The sequence below is a fragment of the Mesocricetus auratus genome, unplaced genomic scaffold (assembly GCF_017639785.1).
Source record: "Mesocricetus auratus isolate SY011 unplaced genomic scaffold, BCM_Maur_2.0 Super-Scaffold_100033, whole genome shotgun sequence".
In the NCBI taxonomy this organism is placed as follows: domain Eukaryota; kingdom Metazoa; phylum Chordata; class Mammalia; order Rodentia; family Cricetidae; genus Mesocricetus; species Mesocricetus auratus.
Window position 1 is genome coordinate 11,296,395 of NW_024429213.1, and position 23,509 is coordinate 11,319,903.

A 23,509-nucleotide genomic window follows, 5' to 3' on the forward strand; every position below is an offset into this window, starting at 1 on the left:
GTCTAATGTCACCATAGGCCCTGAATAAATATATTAAGTTTGTCAGTGTAGCAGCAGGTGCTCATAATGCAGGGGACTGTGATTACACTCTATGTTTACACTGTAAGTCATGTTTGTTACATTTTTATATCACCATTTTGTAAAAAGGAGTTCTTTTTAATGTACTTTTTCAGGTTTTTTATTTAAATTAGAAACAAGCTTGTTTTACATGTCAATCCCAGTTCCCTCTGCCTCCCCTCCTTATCTGCCCCCTACTAACCCCCCATCCCATCCCCTTTCTGCTCCTCAGGGAGGGTAAGGCCTTCCATGGGGCATCTTCAAAGTCTGTCATATCATTTGGAGCAGGGCCTAGGCCCTCTCCCATGTGTCTAGGCTGAAAGAGTATCCCTCTATGTGGAATGGGCTCCCAAAGTACATTCGTAATCTAGGGATAAAGTGATCTACAGATTACCGAGGCCTCCTCACTGACATCCATGTTCAAGGAGTCTGCATCAATCCTATGCTGGTTTCCCAGCTATCAATCTGGGGTCCATGTGCTCCCCCCCTCATTCAGGTCAGCTGTTTCTATGGGTTTCACCAGCCTGGCCTTGACCCCTTTGCTCATTACTCCTCCTTCTCTGCAACTGGATTCCAGGAGTTCAGTTCAGTGTTTAGCTGTGGGTGTCTGCTTCTGCTTCCATCAGATACTGGATGAAGGTCTAGGATGGCATATAAGATAGTCATCAATCTCATTATATGGGAAGGGCGTTTGAGGTAGACTCTCCACTATTGCTTAGATTGTTACTTGGTGTAGATTTCTGGATACTTCCATAGCACAAGATTTCTCTTTAACCCTATATTATGGTATCTCTTATCTTGCTCTTCTCTACTCTTCTCCCGACTTAACCTTCCTGCTCCCCTCAAGTCTCCTCTCCCATCCTCTTCTCCCCTTCTCTTTCTCCTAACTCCCTCTCCCCATGCTCCCAATTTGCTCAGGAGATCTTCTTCCTTTCCCCTTCTCGGGGGGACCATGTATATCTCTCTTAGTGTCCTCCTTGTTTCCTAGCTTCTCTGGCAGTGTGGATTGTAGGCTGGTAATCCTTTGCTCTGTGTCTAAAATCCATATATGAATCAATGCATACCATGTTTGTCTTTTTGTAACGGGGTTACCTCACTCAGGATGGTTTCTTCTAGTTCCATCCATTTACCTGAATGTGGTACATTTACACAATAGAGTACTACTCAACGGAAAAAAGGAGTTATTTTATTTTTATTTATTTATTTTTGTTTTTTCGAGACAGGGTTTCTCTGTATTGGTTTGGAGGTTGTCCTGGAACTTGTTGTGTAGACCAGGCTGGCCTCAAACTCACAGAGATCCACCTGTCTCTGCCTCCTGAGTGCTGGGATTCAAGGAGTGCAACACCAACTCCCGGGTTTTTCGTTTGTTTTTTGGGGGAAGGTGGGGAAGGAGTTCTTAATTGTTTGAAATAATAAAAACCCAGCACTTTACAATGTGCATTCTACTGTGTTCTCATTAGAAAGAACTGTTCATGAGCTTGGGATGTAGCTTTGTAGTAGAACCAAGACCATGGGTTTGATCCCCAGTACCTCATAAATAAATAAAATCCATGGTAATGACTATATGGTATGAGCTAAAGAGGAAAAAAAACTAGTTTCCTCAGTTGCCTTTTTCATATGACATCTAATTAAAGGATACTTTTAGATTATTTTTAGTAAAATGCTGTTTCATTATTTAAGGATTCTTAGAATATAATTTAGCCAGTTGTGTCAAGAAGTAACTAAATATAAGCTTCGAATGGTTAACCATATCAAATCAGAATAATATAATGCTTCATGAGTTCTCTCTTAAAGATTATTGTTCAGCTATATTATATATGGATTAGCTTGAAACATCAAAAGTAACATGTTCATTTGAATGCAAAGTATCAAAATTAAGTGACTAATAAAATCAGTAATGTAGGGGCCAGAAAAATAGCCTGGTCATTAATGCCCTAGCCATGTAATCACGAAGATCTGAATTTGTAGTTCCAGCACCCACATTAATGTTAGGTGTGATGGCATACTCCAGTATTCCTAGTGCTGGGAAGGCAGACACAAGAGGGTCTCAAAAGCTCTCTGGCTAGCTAGTATTGCCCAGTGAGTGTACTTCAGGTTCAGTGAGAAAACCTGTCTCAAAACATAAACTGGAGAGCATAAAGGAAGACATAAACCATTGTCCTCTGGCCTACACACACACACACACACACACACACACACACACACACACACACACACACACACACGCAAGCACATTCATAGATGACCCCATTCACAGACCTTTTAAGATAGTTTATGATGTGCTGGAGAGATGGCTCAGCCGTTAAAGGCTAGGCTCACAACCAAAAATAGTTTATGTTTTCACATTTTCTTCTAATATTTCTAGTATATATTTCACATCTCTAGCATTACCTGATAACTCTTCATAGCAGGAAATATTTGGATACTCATAATCCAAATGTTTTTGTGCTGGTTAAGTTATTCTGGGCATCTAACCATAACTGACTCCAGTTTGCAGGAACTGTGTGGTATGACATTGCCCACTTCTCCTGTGGTGAACTCTTTTTCTATAATCTCACAACTTAGGGTTGATAGAGTTTTCCTGAAAACATCAAGACTTTTCTTTCTCTTTAGTTAGAATAATTTTTTACATGTATCCAATTGTAGGACACATGTATGATCGTATAAAGAGCAGTTCTTCAGAAATTCTGGGAGTTATTGAACCAACAAGTAAAGACATAAAAAAGTCTAAAAAGGTAAGTGAAATGAATTTTTACATTTTGATGTTAAGACTGAAGTACTGAGTTCACTTTCTGCTTTTCCTATGCTAATCCACATACCATGAGTTCCTTAATTTGTTTTATAACCCCAATATATACAAAGGGTTTAAAATGGTGATTTATGTGTTAAGTTAGCTTTCTTTTATTATCATTTGCCTGGTAGAAATATTTTACCCTTATTTTTTTGCTTGTATTTTAGATGGGTGCATTGTAAGCAGCCTAAACAGCTGGATTTTTACTTTGAATGTTTTCCATGTACACCTAATGTTTAAAACTAACCAATATTCTTATCTGTTTCTCAAATAATATCAAAATCTTAAAATAATCTTCGGCCTTGCCATCCCTCCTTTCCTATTTTACAAACTACTGTACCCACAGTGTTTTAATTTTATTAATGTCACAAACATTGTTATTACCTGTGTTTTATACCATATACTCAGCTCATCATTACTTTTTACTTCTCAGATGTCCTTTCTAGGATCCTTATTCTTCCTGAAGAAATCCTTTGCAAGATGTCTTTTGGTAGTTCATACTCAAGTCTCTTGGCTTGAGTATATTTCTATTTAATCATAATTCTTGAATGATAAGTAGTATGGCTAGTTGGCTAGTCTTGTATCTGTTCTAATTGTTGCTATTAAGAATATTAAGAATATTAAGAATATTACTGTAGAAGTAGATTAGAGGTATTGCTTAGGTAGACCAGATGCCTATTGTGCTTGAGACCCTGTATTCCTTCCCCAGCGCTGCAAAATGAATATTATTTTAGCATAATTGTAGAGAATAATTTTATCATTGCTTCTTTTTGAGACTGTCTTTGTCCATTGTAGTATGCATATATGTGTATTTTTATTTTTAACTTACTTGAAATTTATTATGACCTGTAAACCTGAGAAGACATTGCATTTATATTTTTAAAATTTGTTTTTGAACATTTGTATTTGAACATTATACCTCTGTTTCATCATACCTCTGTATCATCATACCTCTGTTTCATCATACCTCTGTTTCATCATACCTCTGTTTCAGAATATGGCACAAACATTTTCTTTCTCTTGTTTGTGATTTTTAACATCAATTTAATATTTCTAAGTCTTTGGATACTTTGGACAATTTCCTGGTTTATATTGACTTTATATTTCCTCTTTTGCTGAACCTGTTCTGCTTTATAGAATACCTTTTGGCTACTAATTTCAGTGAGTTCTTTGCATTTTAAAAATATTTTTCTGCTTATGAATGCTTTAACTGCATGCATCATATGCATCCAATGCCCATAGAGGCTAGACAAGGTTACCAGGATCACTGGAACTGGAGTTAACAGAGGATTTTGAGCCAATAAATGGGTGCTGGGAATTGAACCCATGTCCTCTAAAGAACATCATGGCTTGACTGTTGAGCCGTCTCTCCAGTACCATTTCTTTTAAAGATTTATTTATGTGTTTTGCCTGCATGCATGTCTGTGCACCATTTGTGTACAGTGCCCTCAGAAGCCAGAACATGGCATCTCATCCCCTGGAACTGGAGTTATAGACTATTAGTTGCCATGTGGGTGCTGGGAACCAAACCTGAGCCCTCTGTAAGATCAACAAATATTCCTACACCATATCTTCAGCCTTTTTCACTTGCATTTTAAGTGAACTTACATTTATTCTATTTAAAAATTGTTGCAATATGTTCTGCTTTAAATAAATTAAGTATACTCTTTTTCTATTTTTTTACTTCTCAATTTTAATGTCAGCCATACTCCAGTGTCAAAAATCTATATGTTGTTTTGGCTCACTTACTAATAATAGTGATTAGTTTCTGTATATGTTTGGAAATTGGGATTGAATGTATGTTCAACCAGGACAATTTCATGTAAGTCCTCTAAAGCCCAGCTAAGCGTCAATCCACCCATAGAGAAGACTTTGTCTGAAATGGCTTTAGCTTAGTGTCTCTTTTAAGGGTCGCCTGTCCACACCATATGAACTTCAAACTTACCTCAGCAAACCATGTTTCTTTGTCATTCAGAAACCAAGGACACATGCTATTAGTTTTCTCCTGCTATTTTGATGTGGACTCACATAGAGCAAGCAGTCCTTTAAGGAATCCTACAGCTAAACACTGAGCTGAACTCAAGGAATCCAGTGACAGAGAGGGAGGACTGACAAGCAAAGGGGTTAAGACTGGTCTGCTTTAACCCCCAGAAACAGCTGACCTGACAAGTGTTAGCTCTTGAATCCCAGACTGATGCCTGGGAATCCAGCATGGGACTGATCAAGACCCCCTGAATGTGGGTGTCAGTGAGGAGGCCTAGGTAATCTATTGGGCCTTGGGTAGTAGATCAATATTTATCCCAGGCATACAAATGGACTTTGGGTGTCCATCCAACAATGAGAGATGCACTCTCACCCTGAACTCTTGGGGGAGGGTCTAGGCCCTGCCCTGGATGAAATGACAGACTATGGACAGCCCCATGGCAGACCTCACCCTCCCTGGGGAAATGAGGGGATATTGGGGGGGTTGGTAGGAGGGCATGGGAGGAGAGGAGGGAAAGGGAGAGGGACCTGAAATTGACATGTGAAGCAACCTTGTTTCTAGTTTAAATTTAAATTTAAAAATAAAAATTAAAAAAAAGGAATCCCACATTATGTAAGGGCTGGCTCAGTCCAATTCCCTACATTTTGTGAACTCAGAGTTCTCAAAAATCCCAGGATCTAGGTTACAAGGTATACAAACGCTGTTTCAGTGCTCACCCCAAAGCTTGCTTCTTCCTCCTTTTAGGGCCCACAGAGGCCTTCTTTAAAATTTTTAGGAATTACTTACATAGTAGAAAATTACACTTTCCTACCTTAATGAGGTTTTTTTGATGTTTTCTGGTGGAAGTTTTTCAGGATGGGTACCCCGTAGTATAGCAAGTGAAGGAGTGGTTCCACTTTAATTCATAACCCTTAAGCTACAAGTCTTTATAGTTGCATTTTACTCTGCTTACTGCCATCTTAATGTTAAAGATTAATTATTATTGTTATTATCATCATCATCATCATCATCATCACCATCATTATTAGCTCCATGTTGATTTCTGAAAGAGCTGCACACATCCTCATGAAGATTTCATTTCCTGTGTTTTTCCTTGTTTTGCCATCTCATCAAAAGCATTATTTTTATGATAGCTCTATGAAAGATACCAATTTCGTCCTGGATAAGTCTTCAGACATCCTAAGTCATATGAGCCTTTTGTCCTCAGATGACAGTTTTCCTGCTGTCTCCTGCACATGGCCCCATAGTCCACGCCCTTATTATATTTTCCTTTCCTGACCTTCATTCTGCTTTAGTTTTCTAATTTTGACCATATAAACCTCATTCCTCAGAGCCATCTTTCCGTGTCTGCCTGCCTCTCATTCATTGCTCCCCAACAACCTTCCTTAGAGTCTCTTCTATGTCTGCCAAAGAGCCCTGCCATCTTCATCTGTTATCTGTATTCTGCATGTCCTAGTGCTGGCCTCCCAGAACACCCCCCCATCTCTCCCACTGATGTCTCAAACCCACAAGCATCATCTGGCAACTCTAACAGTTTTTCAGAAGTTCTGGTCTCAGGAATATGAAAGTATGTCCTCCTTTTCTAGAATATCACAGCATAAATGATCTATAGTTAAGGTACACTAGTGATACCAGAAAAGTCCCCAGATGACCCAATCTTCTCACATTTCAATGTTAACAGTGAGTGATTTCACCCTTGAAGAAACATGATGCCATATTCTGAAGATATTTTTAGTGTTGAAAGTTATATCCTGAAAAGTCGTACTTTAGTCATGACTGCATTCTGATAAAAGGGAAAAACTCTATTTGGATGCTAAGGACATAAAGGATATATTATTGTATATATATTTATGTACATTAAATGTGACTAATGTATGCTCATACCTGTTATAAATTATATTCCTGTGTACTTTCTGAGTATTTCACTTACTGAAATGGAATCTTTTTGTTTGTGTGTTTTTGCTAGATTTCCTTCTTTAATCGGATGTCATTGACAGGTCAGAAAGTGATGCAGAATACTAACGATCCGCTTCCAGAAATAAAGCCAATAGGAGATCAAATAACCTTACAAAGTGATAAGAAAGATGCCAACCAGAACCACATGGGTCAAAATCTTCAGGATACTGCAACACCAAATATGGAGGGAAAGTCCAAATCCTGTACAATACTATAAATGTATGTTTATGTTTCCATGGTCACCGAGCACATTTGTTCTTCATACTTGAAAAATGTTATGACTTCTGAAGGAAATTTCCTGATAACACTGTTTAAAAAAAGATAAAAATTAATGTTTGGCTTGGTTTAAACATTATGAAGTTTTACTATTTATTTATGCTAATATTCTTAATAAGCAGTTTCCAAAATACTTGTACCTCCAACTCTCCTTGAGGTGTTCAGCCTTAACTGTTCAGTGTTGCATAAAACAATATATTTTTATATTTGAAAGTTGAATGAAGATATTTCATAGTTTTGCTAACACAGTTATCATTCTTTGTAATTTCCTAATCCAGTGTTTACGATCTTACAACACTGAAACAGTTTTGAATATACTTACAACATTTAAAAACAGGCAAAATTGTGGATGAACTTATTTTAATAAATTATAACTGGTTGGGTCTGCTGTTAAAATGGACAAGGTACTTGACCTTATCAGTGATGGACAAAAACATCTAATTTTGAATGTCAAAGGAGGGGGCTGGAGAGATGAGGCATTTAATGTTCTTACACAGGACTTGAGTTTGGTTTCCAGCCCCTATGTGGGGCTCACAACTGCCTATAACTCCAGTTCTAGGGGATCTGATGCCCCGCTCTGATCTGTATAGGCAACAGTCAGTCACATGGTTTACAGACATGCATGTAGGCAAAACAATCTAAAGAAAATAAATCTAAATGTTTAATCAAAGGACACAAAATATCTTTAATCCTTAAGAAAGATGTGGATCATCTGTAAAATTTGAACTGTCACCAGTTGCCACTCTGAGACCCCAAAATAGTCAGGCTTGCTTGTTTCAGCTGTCTGTACCCATTTAATGACATGCACTGCCTCATGACCTGAGCATCATAAAATGCGCAGGACAGATACATCTACCAATATGCTCTGATTGGAGCTTTGCTTCCTTGCTCACACTGTATATTTAAAAAGTGGACCATACTCACTTCCCCCATCCTCCCTTGTAAATGAAACATGTCATTCTTTAGCCACAGTGACCATTGTCCCATTTAAACAAAGAAAATTTTTCTTTGTATTTTTACCTACAGGGTAAAAGCAAAAAAAACAAAAACAAAAACAAAAAACAACAAAAAAACAGTATTAATCCAGAGTAGATACAGTTTTAATATCTTAAAAATAGTTTTCTGAGTGAACTTTACACTTAATAGATATCTTATTTTATTAAAGGTAAATACAGTTTCAAAACTTGGGTTATTGAAACTACGGTACTAGTACGATATTACAGAAGTATATTAAACATAAACTATAAGGGCTGAGTGGAAGTAAAACTCAAAAATGCTACTAAACCATGCTATTTGTGGGAGGTAGAATTCTAAGGTGACCCCAAGTTTCGTATTGGTGTCACATGCCTGTAATCCCTTCCCTCTGAGTATGGGTGAAACCAGTGACTGTGATAAGATGTCACTCCCTTGCTTGTGTTACCAGGGTCTCTTAGAAAGATTTTGCAGATGTAATGAAAATTCACTCACTTGACTTTAATTTAGACTTCTAAAAGGAGTTCATCACAGATGTCCTTGAGAGGACCAACATAGAAAGAGTCAGAACAATTCAAAGCAGCAGAGACCCTGCTGTCCTAGCAAATGCCAACTGCCATATTTATGGAGAACACATATCAGGAGTATGGGATAGCCTCGAGGATTTGGGGGCTTGCCATTCTGCAACAGTTGGGAACTGAATTCTACCTACAACCAGTGAGCCTACGAGAGGAACACAGTTCTCAGACTTGATCCTAGCCCTGGCTAGCACACTGACTGCAGCCTTTTGAGAGAGACTCTGAGCAGAAGACCCAGTGGAGCAGTGCCCACACTCCTGACCATCCAAAGTTGTGAACCAGTAGTGGTACATGTAGCGAGCTTTCATCTGCTAAGTTTATGGTGACTTTCTTTAAAATTGTTATAACATTTACTGTGTGTGTGTGTGTGTGTGTGTGTGTGTGTGTGTGTGTGTGTGTGTGTGTGTATAAACTTGGAAAGGGCTAAACCATAGTTACATACCAAATTTGGTCAGTCAATTTGTGATCTCTTTTTTTATTTTTTCTTCTGTTCTAAGTGAAGCGCATTGCTTTTCTAAGAGAAAATAAGTTTACAAATAAATTATACTGAAATAATTAGGCCTTAGTTTTATCTTGGATATAACAATCACTAATTTGACATTAAATTGAATCAAGAAGTTATAATTTCATCACTAGCTAGAAAATTATGGTTCACCTACAATAATTTCAAATTTTTCAATGCATAAAATACTTTAGGCCAGTCAGGACTATATATAGTGATACCCTGCCTCCAGAGCAAACAAAAGAAAGCAAATATAGACGATACACCCATAAAATCTCACCAATGTGATTATACAAATGTGACCTGAACAAAGATGACATCAATGAGCATGCCAAACTGCACAGGGGAAAAATGCCCCTGAGGCCTCAACTCTACACAAAGAACTATAGGCAAATGAGGAAAGCTGGGAGCAGAAGAATTGGCCCTCCCCAAGGAAGGGCAGCACATCAATTGGTTCATCAGTGAGTGCCAAGTGACCTGCCCTGAAAGCATACATACAAGTAACGTTCTAGTAACTTCACTCACAATCCCCAGACCCAGAAAGAACTGTGAGTGGAAAGTAAAATGTAGCAGGTTTGTAGAACAGAGTACTTCACTGTAAAAAGACATCCACTCTTGATATAAGCACTCACCCACTCAAGTGAATATGAAAAGTATGCTGGCCTTAAAAAAACTTTCTCCACAGCTTACCTGCTATATGATTCTGTTTCTGTGACATTATCCCAAATGCAAAATTGTAATAATGGGAAATGAATCCACGATCAAAGGGGACTAAGGATGTGACTTCAAAGAGCACTGGACAGTATTTTGGTGAAACTGGTCCCTATTCTGACCTGTCTGGTTACTGTATGAAACTAAAATGTGTGCAGTTTGTGAAACTATAAAGCTAAACTGGTACAAATGTTGATTTGAAAATCCATAAAACAAATAAACCTTAAATAACTCAGTTCAATAAATTAAATAAAATGGATTCAAAGCAATGAGGTAAGAGTCATAAAACTCAAGGAAGTGATAAACATCTATGCCTTGCTTGATTCTAATTCAATAGACAAAGTCATTTAGAAAATATGTTCATTGCATTAGCTTCATATAATGCAGCAATGTGACTAGAGAATCATCATGAGCTTCCAGAATGTTGTATCTCACAAGCTGACTCTTACTAATAATTAACAAAATGTCCATGTTACTGTCCATGAAAAAGCAATTGCTACATTAATGTATGCTTAAATACCATAACAAAGTATTTCCAAATCTGAGTTGTTTAGCATTGTAAAATTTGAAATGTGGGATATCATAATTCACCAAAGGTTTAAGAGCATGGCCTTGTCATTCAGGAACCTGGACTCTGACCATCCAGTAACTTTGGCATTTTCAATGGGCTTAATCTACAGCATGTGTGCTTTTGTCCACATTCCATGGAAATCTGCTCAACATTCTGCATGGAAAAATCTGAAAACTTAGGCTCATTTGTAAGTTCAGGAAGACAAGAAAATTGTCATCAATATTCTTACTCTATGTGCCAATGAAAAGTAAATCTATGTGCTTTCACAATAAGCTTAATAAAGTCGTACAAAATTCTCACTTTATATAAAGTTTTATGATATAAACTTCATTTTAAATGGCAAAATATACGATAGTTAACTTCCAAAGCATAATTGTATTGTTGTGGTTTCCCTGAGATCTCTCTGGAAAATGGCTGTAGACTTTGTCCCACCCTCAAGCAAAGATGACCATCGTTGTGTACAGTGTGCCTTTCATTGGATTCTTCCTACTTGACCATGTGTTGTTCTAGAAGCTTGTTTATACTAGTAGATATATTGGTGGCTCTAGTCTGACCTGTGTCTTATCTATAATAAGAAAGGTACTCTTGAGGAGAGCCTTGACCTAGAAAGTGTTGGGGTTAGGTGTGTGGCCTGGTGAGGTACAGAAGAGGCAACATGACAGAGCGTGTGTGCATTTACAGACCCTACAGAGAAGAGGGCAGCACACCCACCGTGGCAGTGGGGAGTGGCCATCCAAAGCTTATATTTTGCCAGCAATGAGAGAGACAAAGGACCCTAAGGACCACAGCCTTTATTGTGATCAGGACATTATCGCCAATGCAGCCTTCCCAAAGAGAATGTGATGGATGGGAGTGAATAGACTCAAATTCTTGGGAGTCCCACAGTGGCTGAGCTGATCCCTGTAGCCTGTCTGCACAGTTACTATAGGGTATGTGGGTTAGTAGAGCCATTCAGCAGCTGTATGATACCTCAAAAACAACAGCTGTGTAAGCAGATATCTGAGTCAGCCACCCCGTGGAGCTCGATGAGGTAGACTGGGAATTTGAGATTGTGAGGTCTGAAGCCTACTAACATAACCCCTGATTATTTCCTATTACTCAAGTGAAATACTTTACCTAGAAGGGTTGTTTGTTTGTTTGTTTTTCTAGCTGTTTTGCCCCAGGGTAGTCAATGAGTATCCAAACAGATATGTTTCCACCCTCTCTACCTCCCACATTGAAGAATATCCCATTCATTACTGTTATGATAAAGCGCAAGGAGAGTGTTGGCGGATTCCATGGTAGATGAGGGTGACCTAGAAGGAGGGACAAACATGCCAAGCAGACATCTTAATCGAAAAGTTTTATTAGAAAGGGGAGGGAAGGGGAAAGGAAAGAGAAAAGAGGTACAGAGACACAGACAAAGAGAGGACAGAAGAGAAAGGAAGACAGGAAAAGTCTTGTCTGCCCCAGGGGAACAGAGGGGGGGGAAGGGAGGGAGAGAGAGAGAGAGAGAGAGAGAGAGAGAGAGAGAGAGAGAGAGAGAGAGAGAGAGAGAGGGGGGGGAGAAAGGGGGAGAGAAGAGGAAGGAAGGAAAAGAGTGTAAGTGGGGGGGGTCCTTTCTTTTAAAGGGGTCCCTTACACCTTCATGTTGACCAGGGTACTGCCTGAGTGCATTCTGCCTGGTGACAGGGGCAGGCCACCATAATTCATGAATCTATATAACTACTATTATTGCATGTGAAAATACCCCTAACACAAATCATGGACCATATATGTTAGTACATACAATAAATTGCATGTGGCTGACAGGATGAGCATCTCAGTGATACCCCAAGAAAATACTTTGGGTATCCTTTAACTTATTCTTTACTCTCTCCTGAACACCATAAAACCGATTTTTGGTTTGTCTGGGAAATGTGAAATACATGTTGGGAGCAGAAGTGAAAAGATGAGAAGAGACAGTCCCAGAAATTGACTATGCTCCACCAAGGAGGAGAGGGAACAATACCAATTGTCTATTCTCTGATCATTAGAAGACCCTGTGGCTTCCCTTGACTTCAACAGACAGAGTTCATATTGATTTGAAAACAGATGTTGTATCTGTATTCGAGGTTGAAAAGAGAAATGTAAGGAAAGCATGCTCCACCCCAGTTGGCTTGGTTCCTCCAGAAGCTGGGGGAATGACTTTCAACATTTTTCATTGGCAAGAACATGGTACTATTTCTACAAGGGAAGCTAGAAAATGTAGTCTTTTGTCTTGAAAGCATTGTCCCTAATTAAAAATAAGGGATTTGTTTATTTACTGTCAGAAATCAAAACCACTGCCTGTGCATGTACTTCTCCACTGAGCTGCACAGCTCGCCCCTTAAGACTCTGATTAAACTGAATTCTTTATCTTACTCATCTTTCAGCTTTAAAAAGAAATCCACAGATGTATGCAGTGACACACAACTGCCATTCCAGCACCCTGGAGACCAAGACAGGAGGATTATTACATGTCAAGACCTTGGCAAAAACAAAACAAAAACAAAAACAACTAACTTCACTGGTCTGGTTTAAGCTGACAAGTTAAAGAATGAGAAAGGGGAAATATTTATTCCTACAGGCATGTTAGAGATCTCCTTTCAGACAACTAATGAGAGATGGGATCCATGATTATCACATCCTAAAGAGTCCCCCATTACACACACCACACACACACACACACACACACACACACACACACACATACACACATTCCTAATGAAAATTAACCCTAGATCTAGAGTTGAGCCTGATGAAGCACACCACACTTGCTTGAATAATTTGATTTTTGCCTATCCTATATGGAGGAAAAAGCCTTCTTTGTACCCACAGCATAGATTTGATTTGATTTTGTCATAGTGGTACTGAACCTAAGGCCTAGCAAATGCTACATGTGTGCTTTGCCATGGAAGGCTGTAGAAGACTTAGTTGTTTTGTCCTCTAAGCTTTTTTGGTTTTTCTCTGATTACTCACAGATGTGAACACATCTGCTATCTAGCTTAGGAAACCTGTGTCTGTGCCATATTTGCATACAGAGTGGGTGGCAGTGCGAAGGGCGTTGCATAGCTGGCTGAACCGTGCTTGCTGCCCAATACCCCAGCAGCAGGGCCCTGGTTTCGAGCGACACCACCTTTCAGGACGTAGCTACCACAGACTGCAGGACTGGCTCTATCTGAGCTACCATCCCTGGGATCATGCTTCATCATCATGACACAGCAGCTGCTAAAGATTGGCCCAAGTATTCTGTGGTTGACTGAAATTTGGGATCTAGAAATGTTCTATGATCTGAGACTTTCTGTTGTAGGATGGCACACACCTTTAATCCCAGGAATCAAGAGACAAGCAGATGGATCTCTCTTAATTCGAGGTCACACAGAGCTACACAAAATTGATCCAGTCTAAAAGAGAAACAGCACACACAGAGGTGATCTTGATCTCAGCACTTGGGATCCCACACCTTTAATCCCAGCACTAGGGAGGTATAAAAAGCGAAGGGTCTCATGTGGAGATTGACTCTCCAGCCACGTTGAGGAGAGGCAGAAGTCTGAGGATTCGTGGAGCCAGGCTCACCCTTTCAGTCTGAGGTAGAGGTAAGAGCTAGGGGCTTTGCTTATCTGATCCTCATCTTGAACCCCAATGTCTGTCTCTGGGTTTTTATTAACCGTGTTACAATAATTAATGCTCAAAGGAGAATGTGCTACTAAACCCTTTCTCCAATGGGAAGCATTTATCAATGAGACTGCAGCCCTGGCTTTACCCATTCTAAACATCAAAATCTTTGCCTACAGACGTTAGGCAGAGGGCCCCCATTCCAATTTTCTAGTTGCTGAAAAAAATGGAAGAAGCAGTTCCTCCAAACCCTAACGAAGCCCACTTGGAGGTTACTGACAATCAAAATGTGTTTTATTTGAAATTGAAATTTATGAAGCATTAGCAGCATGTGGTTCTCAGTGCTATGTCTATAACTCATTTAATGTTCCCAACCCCATGGGGAAAGTTTTGCTATCCCCATGACTCACAGAGAGCTAAGTAACTTGTGTAGGAGCACACAGTATATGTGTTTGATTTCTAACTTGAAGAAACCTGTCCTCTTTTTTGAAGATTAATTTATTTATTATGTATACAGTGTTCTGCCTGCATGTATACCTGCAGGCTAGAAGAGGATGCCAGATCTCATCATAGATGGTTGTGAGCCACCATGTGGTTGTTGGGAATTGAACCCAGGTCCTCTGGAAGAGCAGCCAGTGCTCTTATAACCTCTGAGCCATCTCTCCAGCCTGAAACTTGTCCTCTTAACCAGCACATTTTATGTTGTGAACAGCACTATTTGATTTCTATACTAGTTTACCTCCTACTTTTCTCAGTGAAAAATTGATTATTTTCCTAGTCAGACATTGCTAAAGAACTTATCTTCATTTTGATACTTCTGGACTTAATTTGTGTTGTCAATATCCACATGATAAATCAGCTTCTGAGTGTCATATTACCATTCCTGTTAGGATTTATTAAGCTATGCTGTGTGTGATAATATCATTTATCAACATAGCTAGCCCAAAGCTACATTTCCAAAAAATTTCTTTTCCTGTGTTGTTCTTTCTTTATAGTCAGCCACATGACTGGTGAACTTCTTTTACTTTTTTTATTCTTTGAGAATTTCACATGTAAGTACTTTATTTACATCATTCCCCTCTCCTCCTTCCTCCAACTCCTCCTCATGTCCCCACAACTCCTCAAACTCCTGACCTCTTCCTCTTTAATAATGCTACATATATCACATATGTAGATACACATGAACAGTCATGATATTCTAAATATAAATGTAAGGCTCTATGCAATGCTGCAGGGTGTCTGTATTACTCCTGATATGCTAGCTGATTTTGTTTATACAGGACAGCAACTAGGCCTATGAAATCTTCAACTCCTTCCTGACATCCTTCAGCTTCCTTGAATCCTTCATGACCTTCAGTCTACCAATGTCTGCCAATTATTCATGACATTGCAGCTGGGGATAATGTCTAAAACATAGTTTCCTGTTTGTCCTTATAGGTTCCAGCTTGTCCTTGTTCTTTCTTACTCCACCTGTAACTTTTCATTCTGACTGCTGGACCCTACTATCTAGAGGGAACTCAGAGTTGTCACCTTATGACAATAAATGAGGATATGGAACATCAAGGGTAGTGCTTGGGGGTTGCTGTGATACATTAGTCACTGAATGACACAAGATGATGAAAGTGTTGGCTTGTTGATACTTGGGCTTTATTACTGCTAATGCAGGAAGACAGAATGACCATGGGGCTCTGAAATGCTTTGGCTTGAAAATGACAAATGTATCCACATGCCTTTAATCATGGTAAGATAATTAGGAGTCTGAGGCAAGAGAATGGAAAGTTCAAGGCTTGCCTGGGTTACACAGTGAATTCCGAGTCAACCTGATCTACATAGCATTTGCCTATCTCAAAATAAGGGGGTCAAGCCTGGCATAGTGGTGCCTGCCTTTAATTTCAGCACTTGCAAGGCAGAGGCAGGAGTATCTCTGTGAGTTCTAAGCCAGTGTGGTCCATCTACATAACAACTTCAGGAAAGCCAGGGCGACATAGTGGAACCCTGTCTGAAAACACCAAAATATAAAAGATAAAAAAATAAATGGATTGGGGGTTAGAAGATGGCTTAGTGGGTAAGAAAGAACTTGAGTCAACATCAGAATAAGTATAAGAAACCAAGTTCAAATCCTCAGAACCTACATAAAAACTCAGGTATGGTTTTGCATGTGCTTGTATCCCTACCATTGTGGGAACACCGGAAAAAAAATAATCACTAGGGTTTGGAAGCCAGGCAGCCTACCTTGCGGTTCAGTGATAGGTCCTGTCTCAAGGGAATAAGACAGATGTGACAGCACATGACACTGATACCCTCCTTTGACCCCCTTGTGTCTGTGGACCTGAGTACCAGCACACACACTTAAGCACATACAACACATATCATGACATGAATATACACAAAATATTCCCCCAAAGAAAACTAGAGTATTTCTTCAAACCCTTTGAGCACATTGTCTTTACCCATAAAGGGTACTTGGAATATAAGGGAACACAGATATTCAATGAAGAGTAAATCTTTGTGTCACAGTTTATATTTCTCCCAGTATTGCTTGGCTCCTCCTTTCCCTGTAGTATATGCCATACTACATGTACTAGTCCATCTTCATGCCTTTTATTAAACAGGCACACAAATTTCTCAGCCACAGTAAGTGTTGGAAAAAGATTCACAGGAGATTCTGTTTATGGAATGTTACCATTGGCCAAAGAGAAGGTCTCCAGGAACAGAAGACGATATGTGTATCCCTTTGGGTTGAACTTTTACAGGACACTGAATAACATGAGGTTCTGCAGGGCAGAAACAACAAATCCAGGGTTATTATACACTTCAAGCTGAAGTTATCCTGTGTAATGTCACATTTTCCATTTAAACCTTCTCTCTGAGTAATGCTCTTTCCATACATTCCTTTATCCAGAGAAAAAGACTCCCAATAAATTATTTGAAATGAATATTAGGTACTATTTCCAGAAAACATGATCTGAAACATTCCCACATATAAACTGCCTTCTGCCATCCCCTAAGAGTGTACCCTAAGTATCAATTAGTAAACAAATCCAGTTCATATTTTTTCTTTTTAAATTAATTTTTATTTAAATTAAAAGCAATCTTATTTTACATACCAATCCCAATTCCCTCTCCCTCCCATCCTCCCATTCCCCCTACTGTCTCCCCATTCCACCCCCCATTCACTCAGGGAGGGTGAGGAACATCTGTCACATCATTTGGGGCAACTCGTATTTTTTTCATCTCTGGGTGATGCATGGGTGTCTTTACAGTAGAGCCATTCCTGGTTTTTCTTGGTCCAGAAGGCAAAGAAGAAAAACAAGTTATCTGGTCTTTCTCTCCATCACATATTTAGTAAACGTTGTTCCTACAAGGAAAAGAAAGGGACACAGAACAGTCATTAGATACAGTAGTTCCAGCCCACAATCCCACCGTCAGAGAGTCTGGGGTGCAGGGAGGACCCTAAGAGAGATATGCATGATAACCCAGAGAAGGGTTAGGGGATGCGATCTTCTAATTAGATTGGGGAAGGGGAGAAGGGGAGGGCAGAAAGACATGGGAGAAAGAGAGGGAGAGAAGAGGAGGAGAGAGGATGACACGGGAGAGCAGGAAGGTTGAGTCAGGGTAAGAATAGGGGAGAAACAGATGGGAGATACCATAAAAGAGGGAGCCATTATAAGTTGGAGGAGAGATCTTCACAGATCTACAGGAAGGACACCAACTGGCATTAAGGCTACCTTAAATGCCCTCCCATGATGGTAAGAATGATGACTGCCTTATACGCCATCCTAAAACTCTCATCCAGTGGCTGATGGAGATGTAAGCAGACACCCACAGCTGTGAACCAAATTGAACTCCTGGAACCCTCTTGCAAAGAGGAGTGATGACGAAGGGAATCGACATCATGCTGGCGAGGCCCACAGGGGCAGCTGACCTAAACAAGGGGCATCACAGGGACCCCAGACTGATGATTGGGGGGGCCAGCATGGGACTGATCCAGACATCCTCCCACCGAACCTGGGTGACAGAGAGGAGGCCTTGGCCACTGTGGGACCTTGGAGAGTGGATCAATATTTATTCCTGGCATACAGAGGGACTCTGGGAGTCCATGCCATGTGGAGGGATGCTCTCTCAGCCTGGACACATGGGGAAGAACCTGGGCCCTTCCAGGGATGATGTGATGGACTCTGGAAATCCCTCATGGAGGCCCTTGCCCTCCCTGGGAAGTGGAGGGGGGATGGAGCGGGGTGAGGGGTTGAGAGGACTGGGGGGGTGGGGAAGGAGGGGAGGGAGAGAGAACTGAAAGTGACATTCATAACAGGTTAAATAAAAAATATGGAAAAAAAGATACAGTAATTCCCAAATCTTACCCTGTAGATAAGTGGAGGCATTTCTGAATCAGGCCCTAACACCTAATCCTATTATGGTCCTTAGATCTTCCTTTTGGCATTTTGTTCTTCCATTCTGCTCTTTGTCATACATAGATTAGTTATTGAAGGTCATATATGCCATCTTTCCATATGTATAGTTTTTCTGCTGAACTCTGACAACTAGATAACCAACTGTAATGTTAAATATAGTAGATATATTTAAGTATATATGTTTGTATATATACTTAAAGAAAAATTATATATGCACATGTATCTTAAAAGACAAAAATTATAGTTTCAAGATGGTTATTAAGTCTTTAGTAGTTAAAATATTCTTTTACTGTTTCATTTGTTTTGCCAAAACTTGTGACTACTCCAGTAATATACAACTCTTCAGTACCTGGTAGAAGGAGTGGAGAAATGTCTCAGCAGTTAAGAGCATTTGATGTTGTTGAAGAGGACCAAGGGTTGGGCCCCAGCACCCACATAGCAGCTTATAGATGTGTGTAACTCCAGTTTCAGAGAATTTGGCACCCTCTTCTGATCTCTGTGGTCACCAAGGATGTACAGAGTGCATACATATAGGCAAAACTCTCATGAGACAGTCTCATAAACAGATGTAAGTTCCTGAGGAATGACATCTGAACTTGACCTCTGATCTCCACACACAAATGCACACATGTACACACACTTGTGCACACATTCACATCAGCACACATGAACATGAACCCACACATGTTTGAAAATGTGCTAAAATGTGATTAGACTTCGATGATATATGACTATTGAATTTCTCAAGTTCATGGTCATTTTAGAGAGTTACAGCTCATAGATCTGGCATATGTTTTGCTGTTTTTTTCTCTCTCTCCATATATGACAAGTAGATAAAATTCCCCTCACCATGAATATAGATGCAATGTGTAGAGCATCCCTCTGTATATATACACAGTAGTGAGGGAATTCAGCAGAGGATAAAGAAGGCCATAATTGTCTTCAAAATTTTCCCTAAGATTTTTTATGCAAATAAAGTTTTGCTGATACCAGCACTCTTATTTTGAATTTTGCAGTAATTAGGGGGATACTTTATTGAAATACAATTTGAATAAATATATCAGAAGCATCTGAAATGTACATTTTTATCAAATTTTGGCGTATGTTTTTATAATTTGTTCATGTTTTATCTTTCACTACTAAAGTTTACTTACACCTCTTTGTGACCTTTTCTTCCCCTCTTCATCCCCTCCCCTTAGCAATCAGTAAAAATGGTTTCTGTCTGTAGATTCATTTGCATAGCCTAGAATACATGTAAACAGGGGTCAGACAGTATGTGCCCCTTTCTGTGCAACTTCATTCATTTAAAATAATTACTGTGTGTAGACTGGCTGAATTATATGCTAAATACATATGTATTAAGACATTAGAAAACTGTCTATCTCTTTTAGCTGTGCCACTTGACATTGTCCATAGCTGTGTATGACGATTTCACTTGAGCCATATTTTCTCTAACAGTTGGTATACCTGATTACTATTTTATATCTTAGTCATTGTAAATAGGAATACTATAGGTATGCAATGATCCCTCACCATGGTTTTCATTTGAATTTGGGCATTGTTTTGGTGTCTTATTTGCTCCATTTACTTTGGTATTTTTTTCTCGTCAAAGTTCAGCAGGAAAGTCTGTTTATTTTCTTGTAATTGGTTTGGACAGTAATTCAAATGTGATAAATATATGACTGTAAAAATGTCCTCTCCATCTACAGTTTACTTTCTAGTTCTCCTAATACTGTCTTTTGAAGAAGAAAAAAATTTCACCTTGATTAAGTCCCTTTATCATTTTTTTTCTTTTATGGGTTGCATTTTTGTGCCATATCTGGAATCTTTGCCTATCCCAGATCCAGAAAGATTTTCTTCTCTGTCTTATTATAGATATGGGTCAAGGGTTTCTTTTATTATTGGCATGAAGTCGCTTAATTATTTTTAACATCATTTGTTGAAAATATTATCCTCATATTATTACATCTTACCAAAAAGCAATTGACTATACACACACACACACACACACACACACACACACACACACACGCACGCACGCATGCACACACACATGCATGCACGCACGCACGCAGGCACAATTTTTATTCAGGTAAATGATTATTTGTGCTATTGTGGATATATATGAATTTCCTATTCTGCTTCACCCACCTATTTACTATCTTTACTTCAATACCACACCACTTTCATGAATGTAGTTTCAATAAATCTTGAATTTACAGGATGCTATTATACTATTTTTTTATTTTCTAAGATCTTTTTGCGCTAGGTACATTATATTTCCAAGTTCAACTTAGCAATACTCTGTTAACTTCCATCCCCCAAAAATTTCATTGAGTTTTATTGGATTCTATTCAATGTATAGAAATTCAAATCTTCTGACAAATGAACTTTAATTTCAGCAACATTTTATTGGATTTACATGTCTTGATATTTTTGTGCAGTTGAAGGAGACACCATTTTAAACATACATTTCAAATCGCAAGTACATTATAGAGACCTTATTAGTTCTAAACGCATTTTCATAGATACTTCTTGATTTTCTTCAGAAAGTCATGCTATTTTTGAATAGGCAGGTTTACTTTCTTCTTCCTGTTCTGAAAATGTTAAATTTTCTCTTCTTCCCTGATTTCGTTGGCTAAAAATTCTAGTACAATCTTACATAAAAGCAACAAGAGTGGAATATTAGGAAGGTGTGTTTAAACACCATGACCAAAAGCAGCTTGTGGAGCAAAGGGCTCATTTCAGGTTATAGCTTATTGTCTGTCACGAAGGGAAGTCAGGGAGGAAACCCAAGGCAGAAACCTGGAGGCAGAAACTGACGAGGAAACCATGGAGGAGTGCTGCCTACTGGCTTGCTCTTCATGCTGTACTCGGCTTGCTGCTGTCTTGTGTATCCCAGGGCCATGTGCACACAGGCAGCACTACTCACAGTGGATTGGGCCCTCCTACATTAATGATTAAGCAAGAAAATGCCCCACAGAAATGCTCATAGACCAATATGATGTAGACAATTCTTCAATATATGTTCTCTCTTCCCAAGTGACTCTAGTTTGTTTTAAATGAAAAACCCCTAACCAGTACAGAGGAAAATGATTTTTTTCTTCAAGTATGGTATCTTTGGTAGATTGAAGTTTCCTTCTAGCCTTATCTTGCTGAACTGTCTTACCAGAAATACAATAGTTTGTATGTGTTGATAGCATAGATTTCTTCGTTGCTGGTTTGTTAATATGGGTAACTATTTTGATTAAGTAACAAATGACAAAATTCATTTTTATTCCTAGACAAACTCTGATTGGTCATAATGATTCATTTATATTAAATATTTTTATTTAATTTCCAAATATTTAAGAAATTTTATGTACACTTACATAGGATAAATTGGTCATGGTTTTCTCTTTAGTAATGTCTTTTGCTATCAAAATTACTCTGGGCTCCTATAATGAACAGAGAAATATCATTCCCTCTTCAGTTTTCTCTGAGAGTTCATGACAATTCCAAATTCTGCCTTAAATAATAGGTATAATTCATGAATAAAGTCAATTGGGTCTGGGTTTTCTTTGTGGAAAGGCTTTTAGCATCAGAATCATCTGTGTGGTTCCATTTAACTGAAAGAACATCCAGAAATATGGATTCATTAAGTATCTGGGTCAACAGGCAAGAGTGCTTATTGTGCAATTTGAACTCAAGACCTAAGTTCAAATCTGCAGCATCAGTGTGAAAATCCATGTATGGCTGCACATGCCTATAACCCAAACACAGTAGAGGATAGAGACAGGTGTATCATTAGGGCTTTCTGGCCACTAGTCCAGCACCAGAAATACTAACCAACAAGGCTGGGAGTGGTGGAGTATGATGCCCAATTTCCCTTTTTTGCCTCTGCAGGAATGCAGAGTCAAACATAACTGTACACATATGTGTACATGCACCACACACATGCATATATGAGCAATTTAATAAAATTGTAAAAAGAACACTTTATATATTTCTGAATATGTATAAAAAGTTATGAACACAGAAATTGCTCAAAGTCTGCTTTAATCTCTGCTGAATTAGCAGTCATTGTTATGTTGGTTTCTCCCCTCCAGGGCTCTGCCAAAAGACCACACTTTTATCATGCAACCCCGAAAATAGTTCATTTCCTGAGCTGTGGCTCTGTTCTCTGCTCAGTGGAAACTTGGTTTTCTACTCCTATGGCTTCTGCTTGACATTTGTAAAGGACTTTATCCAAGTTTGGCTTTGGCAGGGAAAGAATTCTAGAGTTGATCCAAGATAAAAATGGTTCCTTCATCTTATGGAAACACAAATACCATGAGTCTTCTTGCCTACTACTATAAATATTCCAGTGTCTGTGGCAGCTTCTCTTGGCTGCAAAACTGTTTAAATATTTCATATCCACCAATATTTGGACTTCAAAAGCCCACAGATATTTAAATGTTAGTAATATTTTATGTTATTACTATTGATTTATCACTCATGCCAGATAACTTTATTTTTTCATGACTGATACTATATTGGAAACAATCTTACTCAGGTAGATGGCATGTGCAGAAAAAGGGATCTACTGTGTCTTAGTTAGGTTTCTGTTGCTATGATAAACATCATGACAAAAAAGGCAACTTGGAGAAGAAAGTGTTTATTACATATTACAATTCCTAGGTCACACTCCATCACTGAGAGAAGTCAGGCCAGGAATTCAAGGCAAAAATCTGGAGACAGAGACTGATGCAGAGACCATGGAGAAGTGCTTCTTCCTGGCTTGCTCCTCCTGACTTGCTAGTTTGCTTCCTTATACATCCCAGAACCACCTTCCTAGAGCTAGAACCACTCACAATGAGCTGGGCCCTCCCACTTCAATCATGAATTAAGAAAATGCCCTTCAGGCTTGCCTACAGGCAAATCTTATGGAGGCATGTTCTTAATGGAGTTACCTCATCCCAAGTGACTAACTTGTGTAAGCTTGACAAAAAAACTATCACACTCTATTTAGTTGCTTATTCAAGATGTATGATATAAGCTTAGTAAAGCTACTCTGAAATCCTCAATTTAGTGCATCCATTTCAAGACAGTTGTGTGTCACCCAT

At 39.0% G+C, this 23,509-nt stretch overlaps 1 protein-coding gene across 3 annotated transcripts in view; it reads left to right on the forward strand.

The window, feature by feature from the left end:
• Rpgr (retinitis pigmentosa GTPase regulator) overlaps positions 1-10,702 on the forward strand; it is a 56,396-nt gene extending 45,694 nt beyond the window's left edge. For all 3 annotated transcript variants that reach the window (XM_005080572.4, XM_005080574.4, XM_013120871.3), the window contains 2 exons: positions 2,704-2,792; positions 6,799-10,702. In XM_005080572.4, the coding sequence (XP_005080629.1) occupies positions 2,704-2,792; positions 6,799-7,005 (296 nt within the window). In that variant the 3' untranslated portion in view covers positions 7,006-10,702. The remainder of the gene's footprint in view (positions 1-2,703; positions 2,793-6,798) is intronic.
• The last annotated feature ends 12,807 nt before the right edge of the window (positions 10,703-23,509 follow it).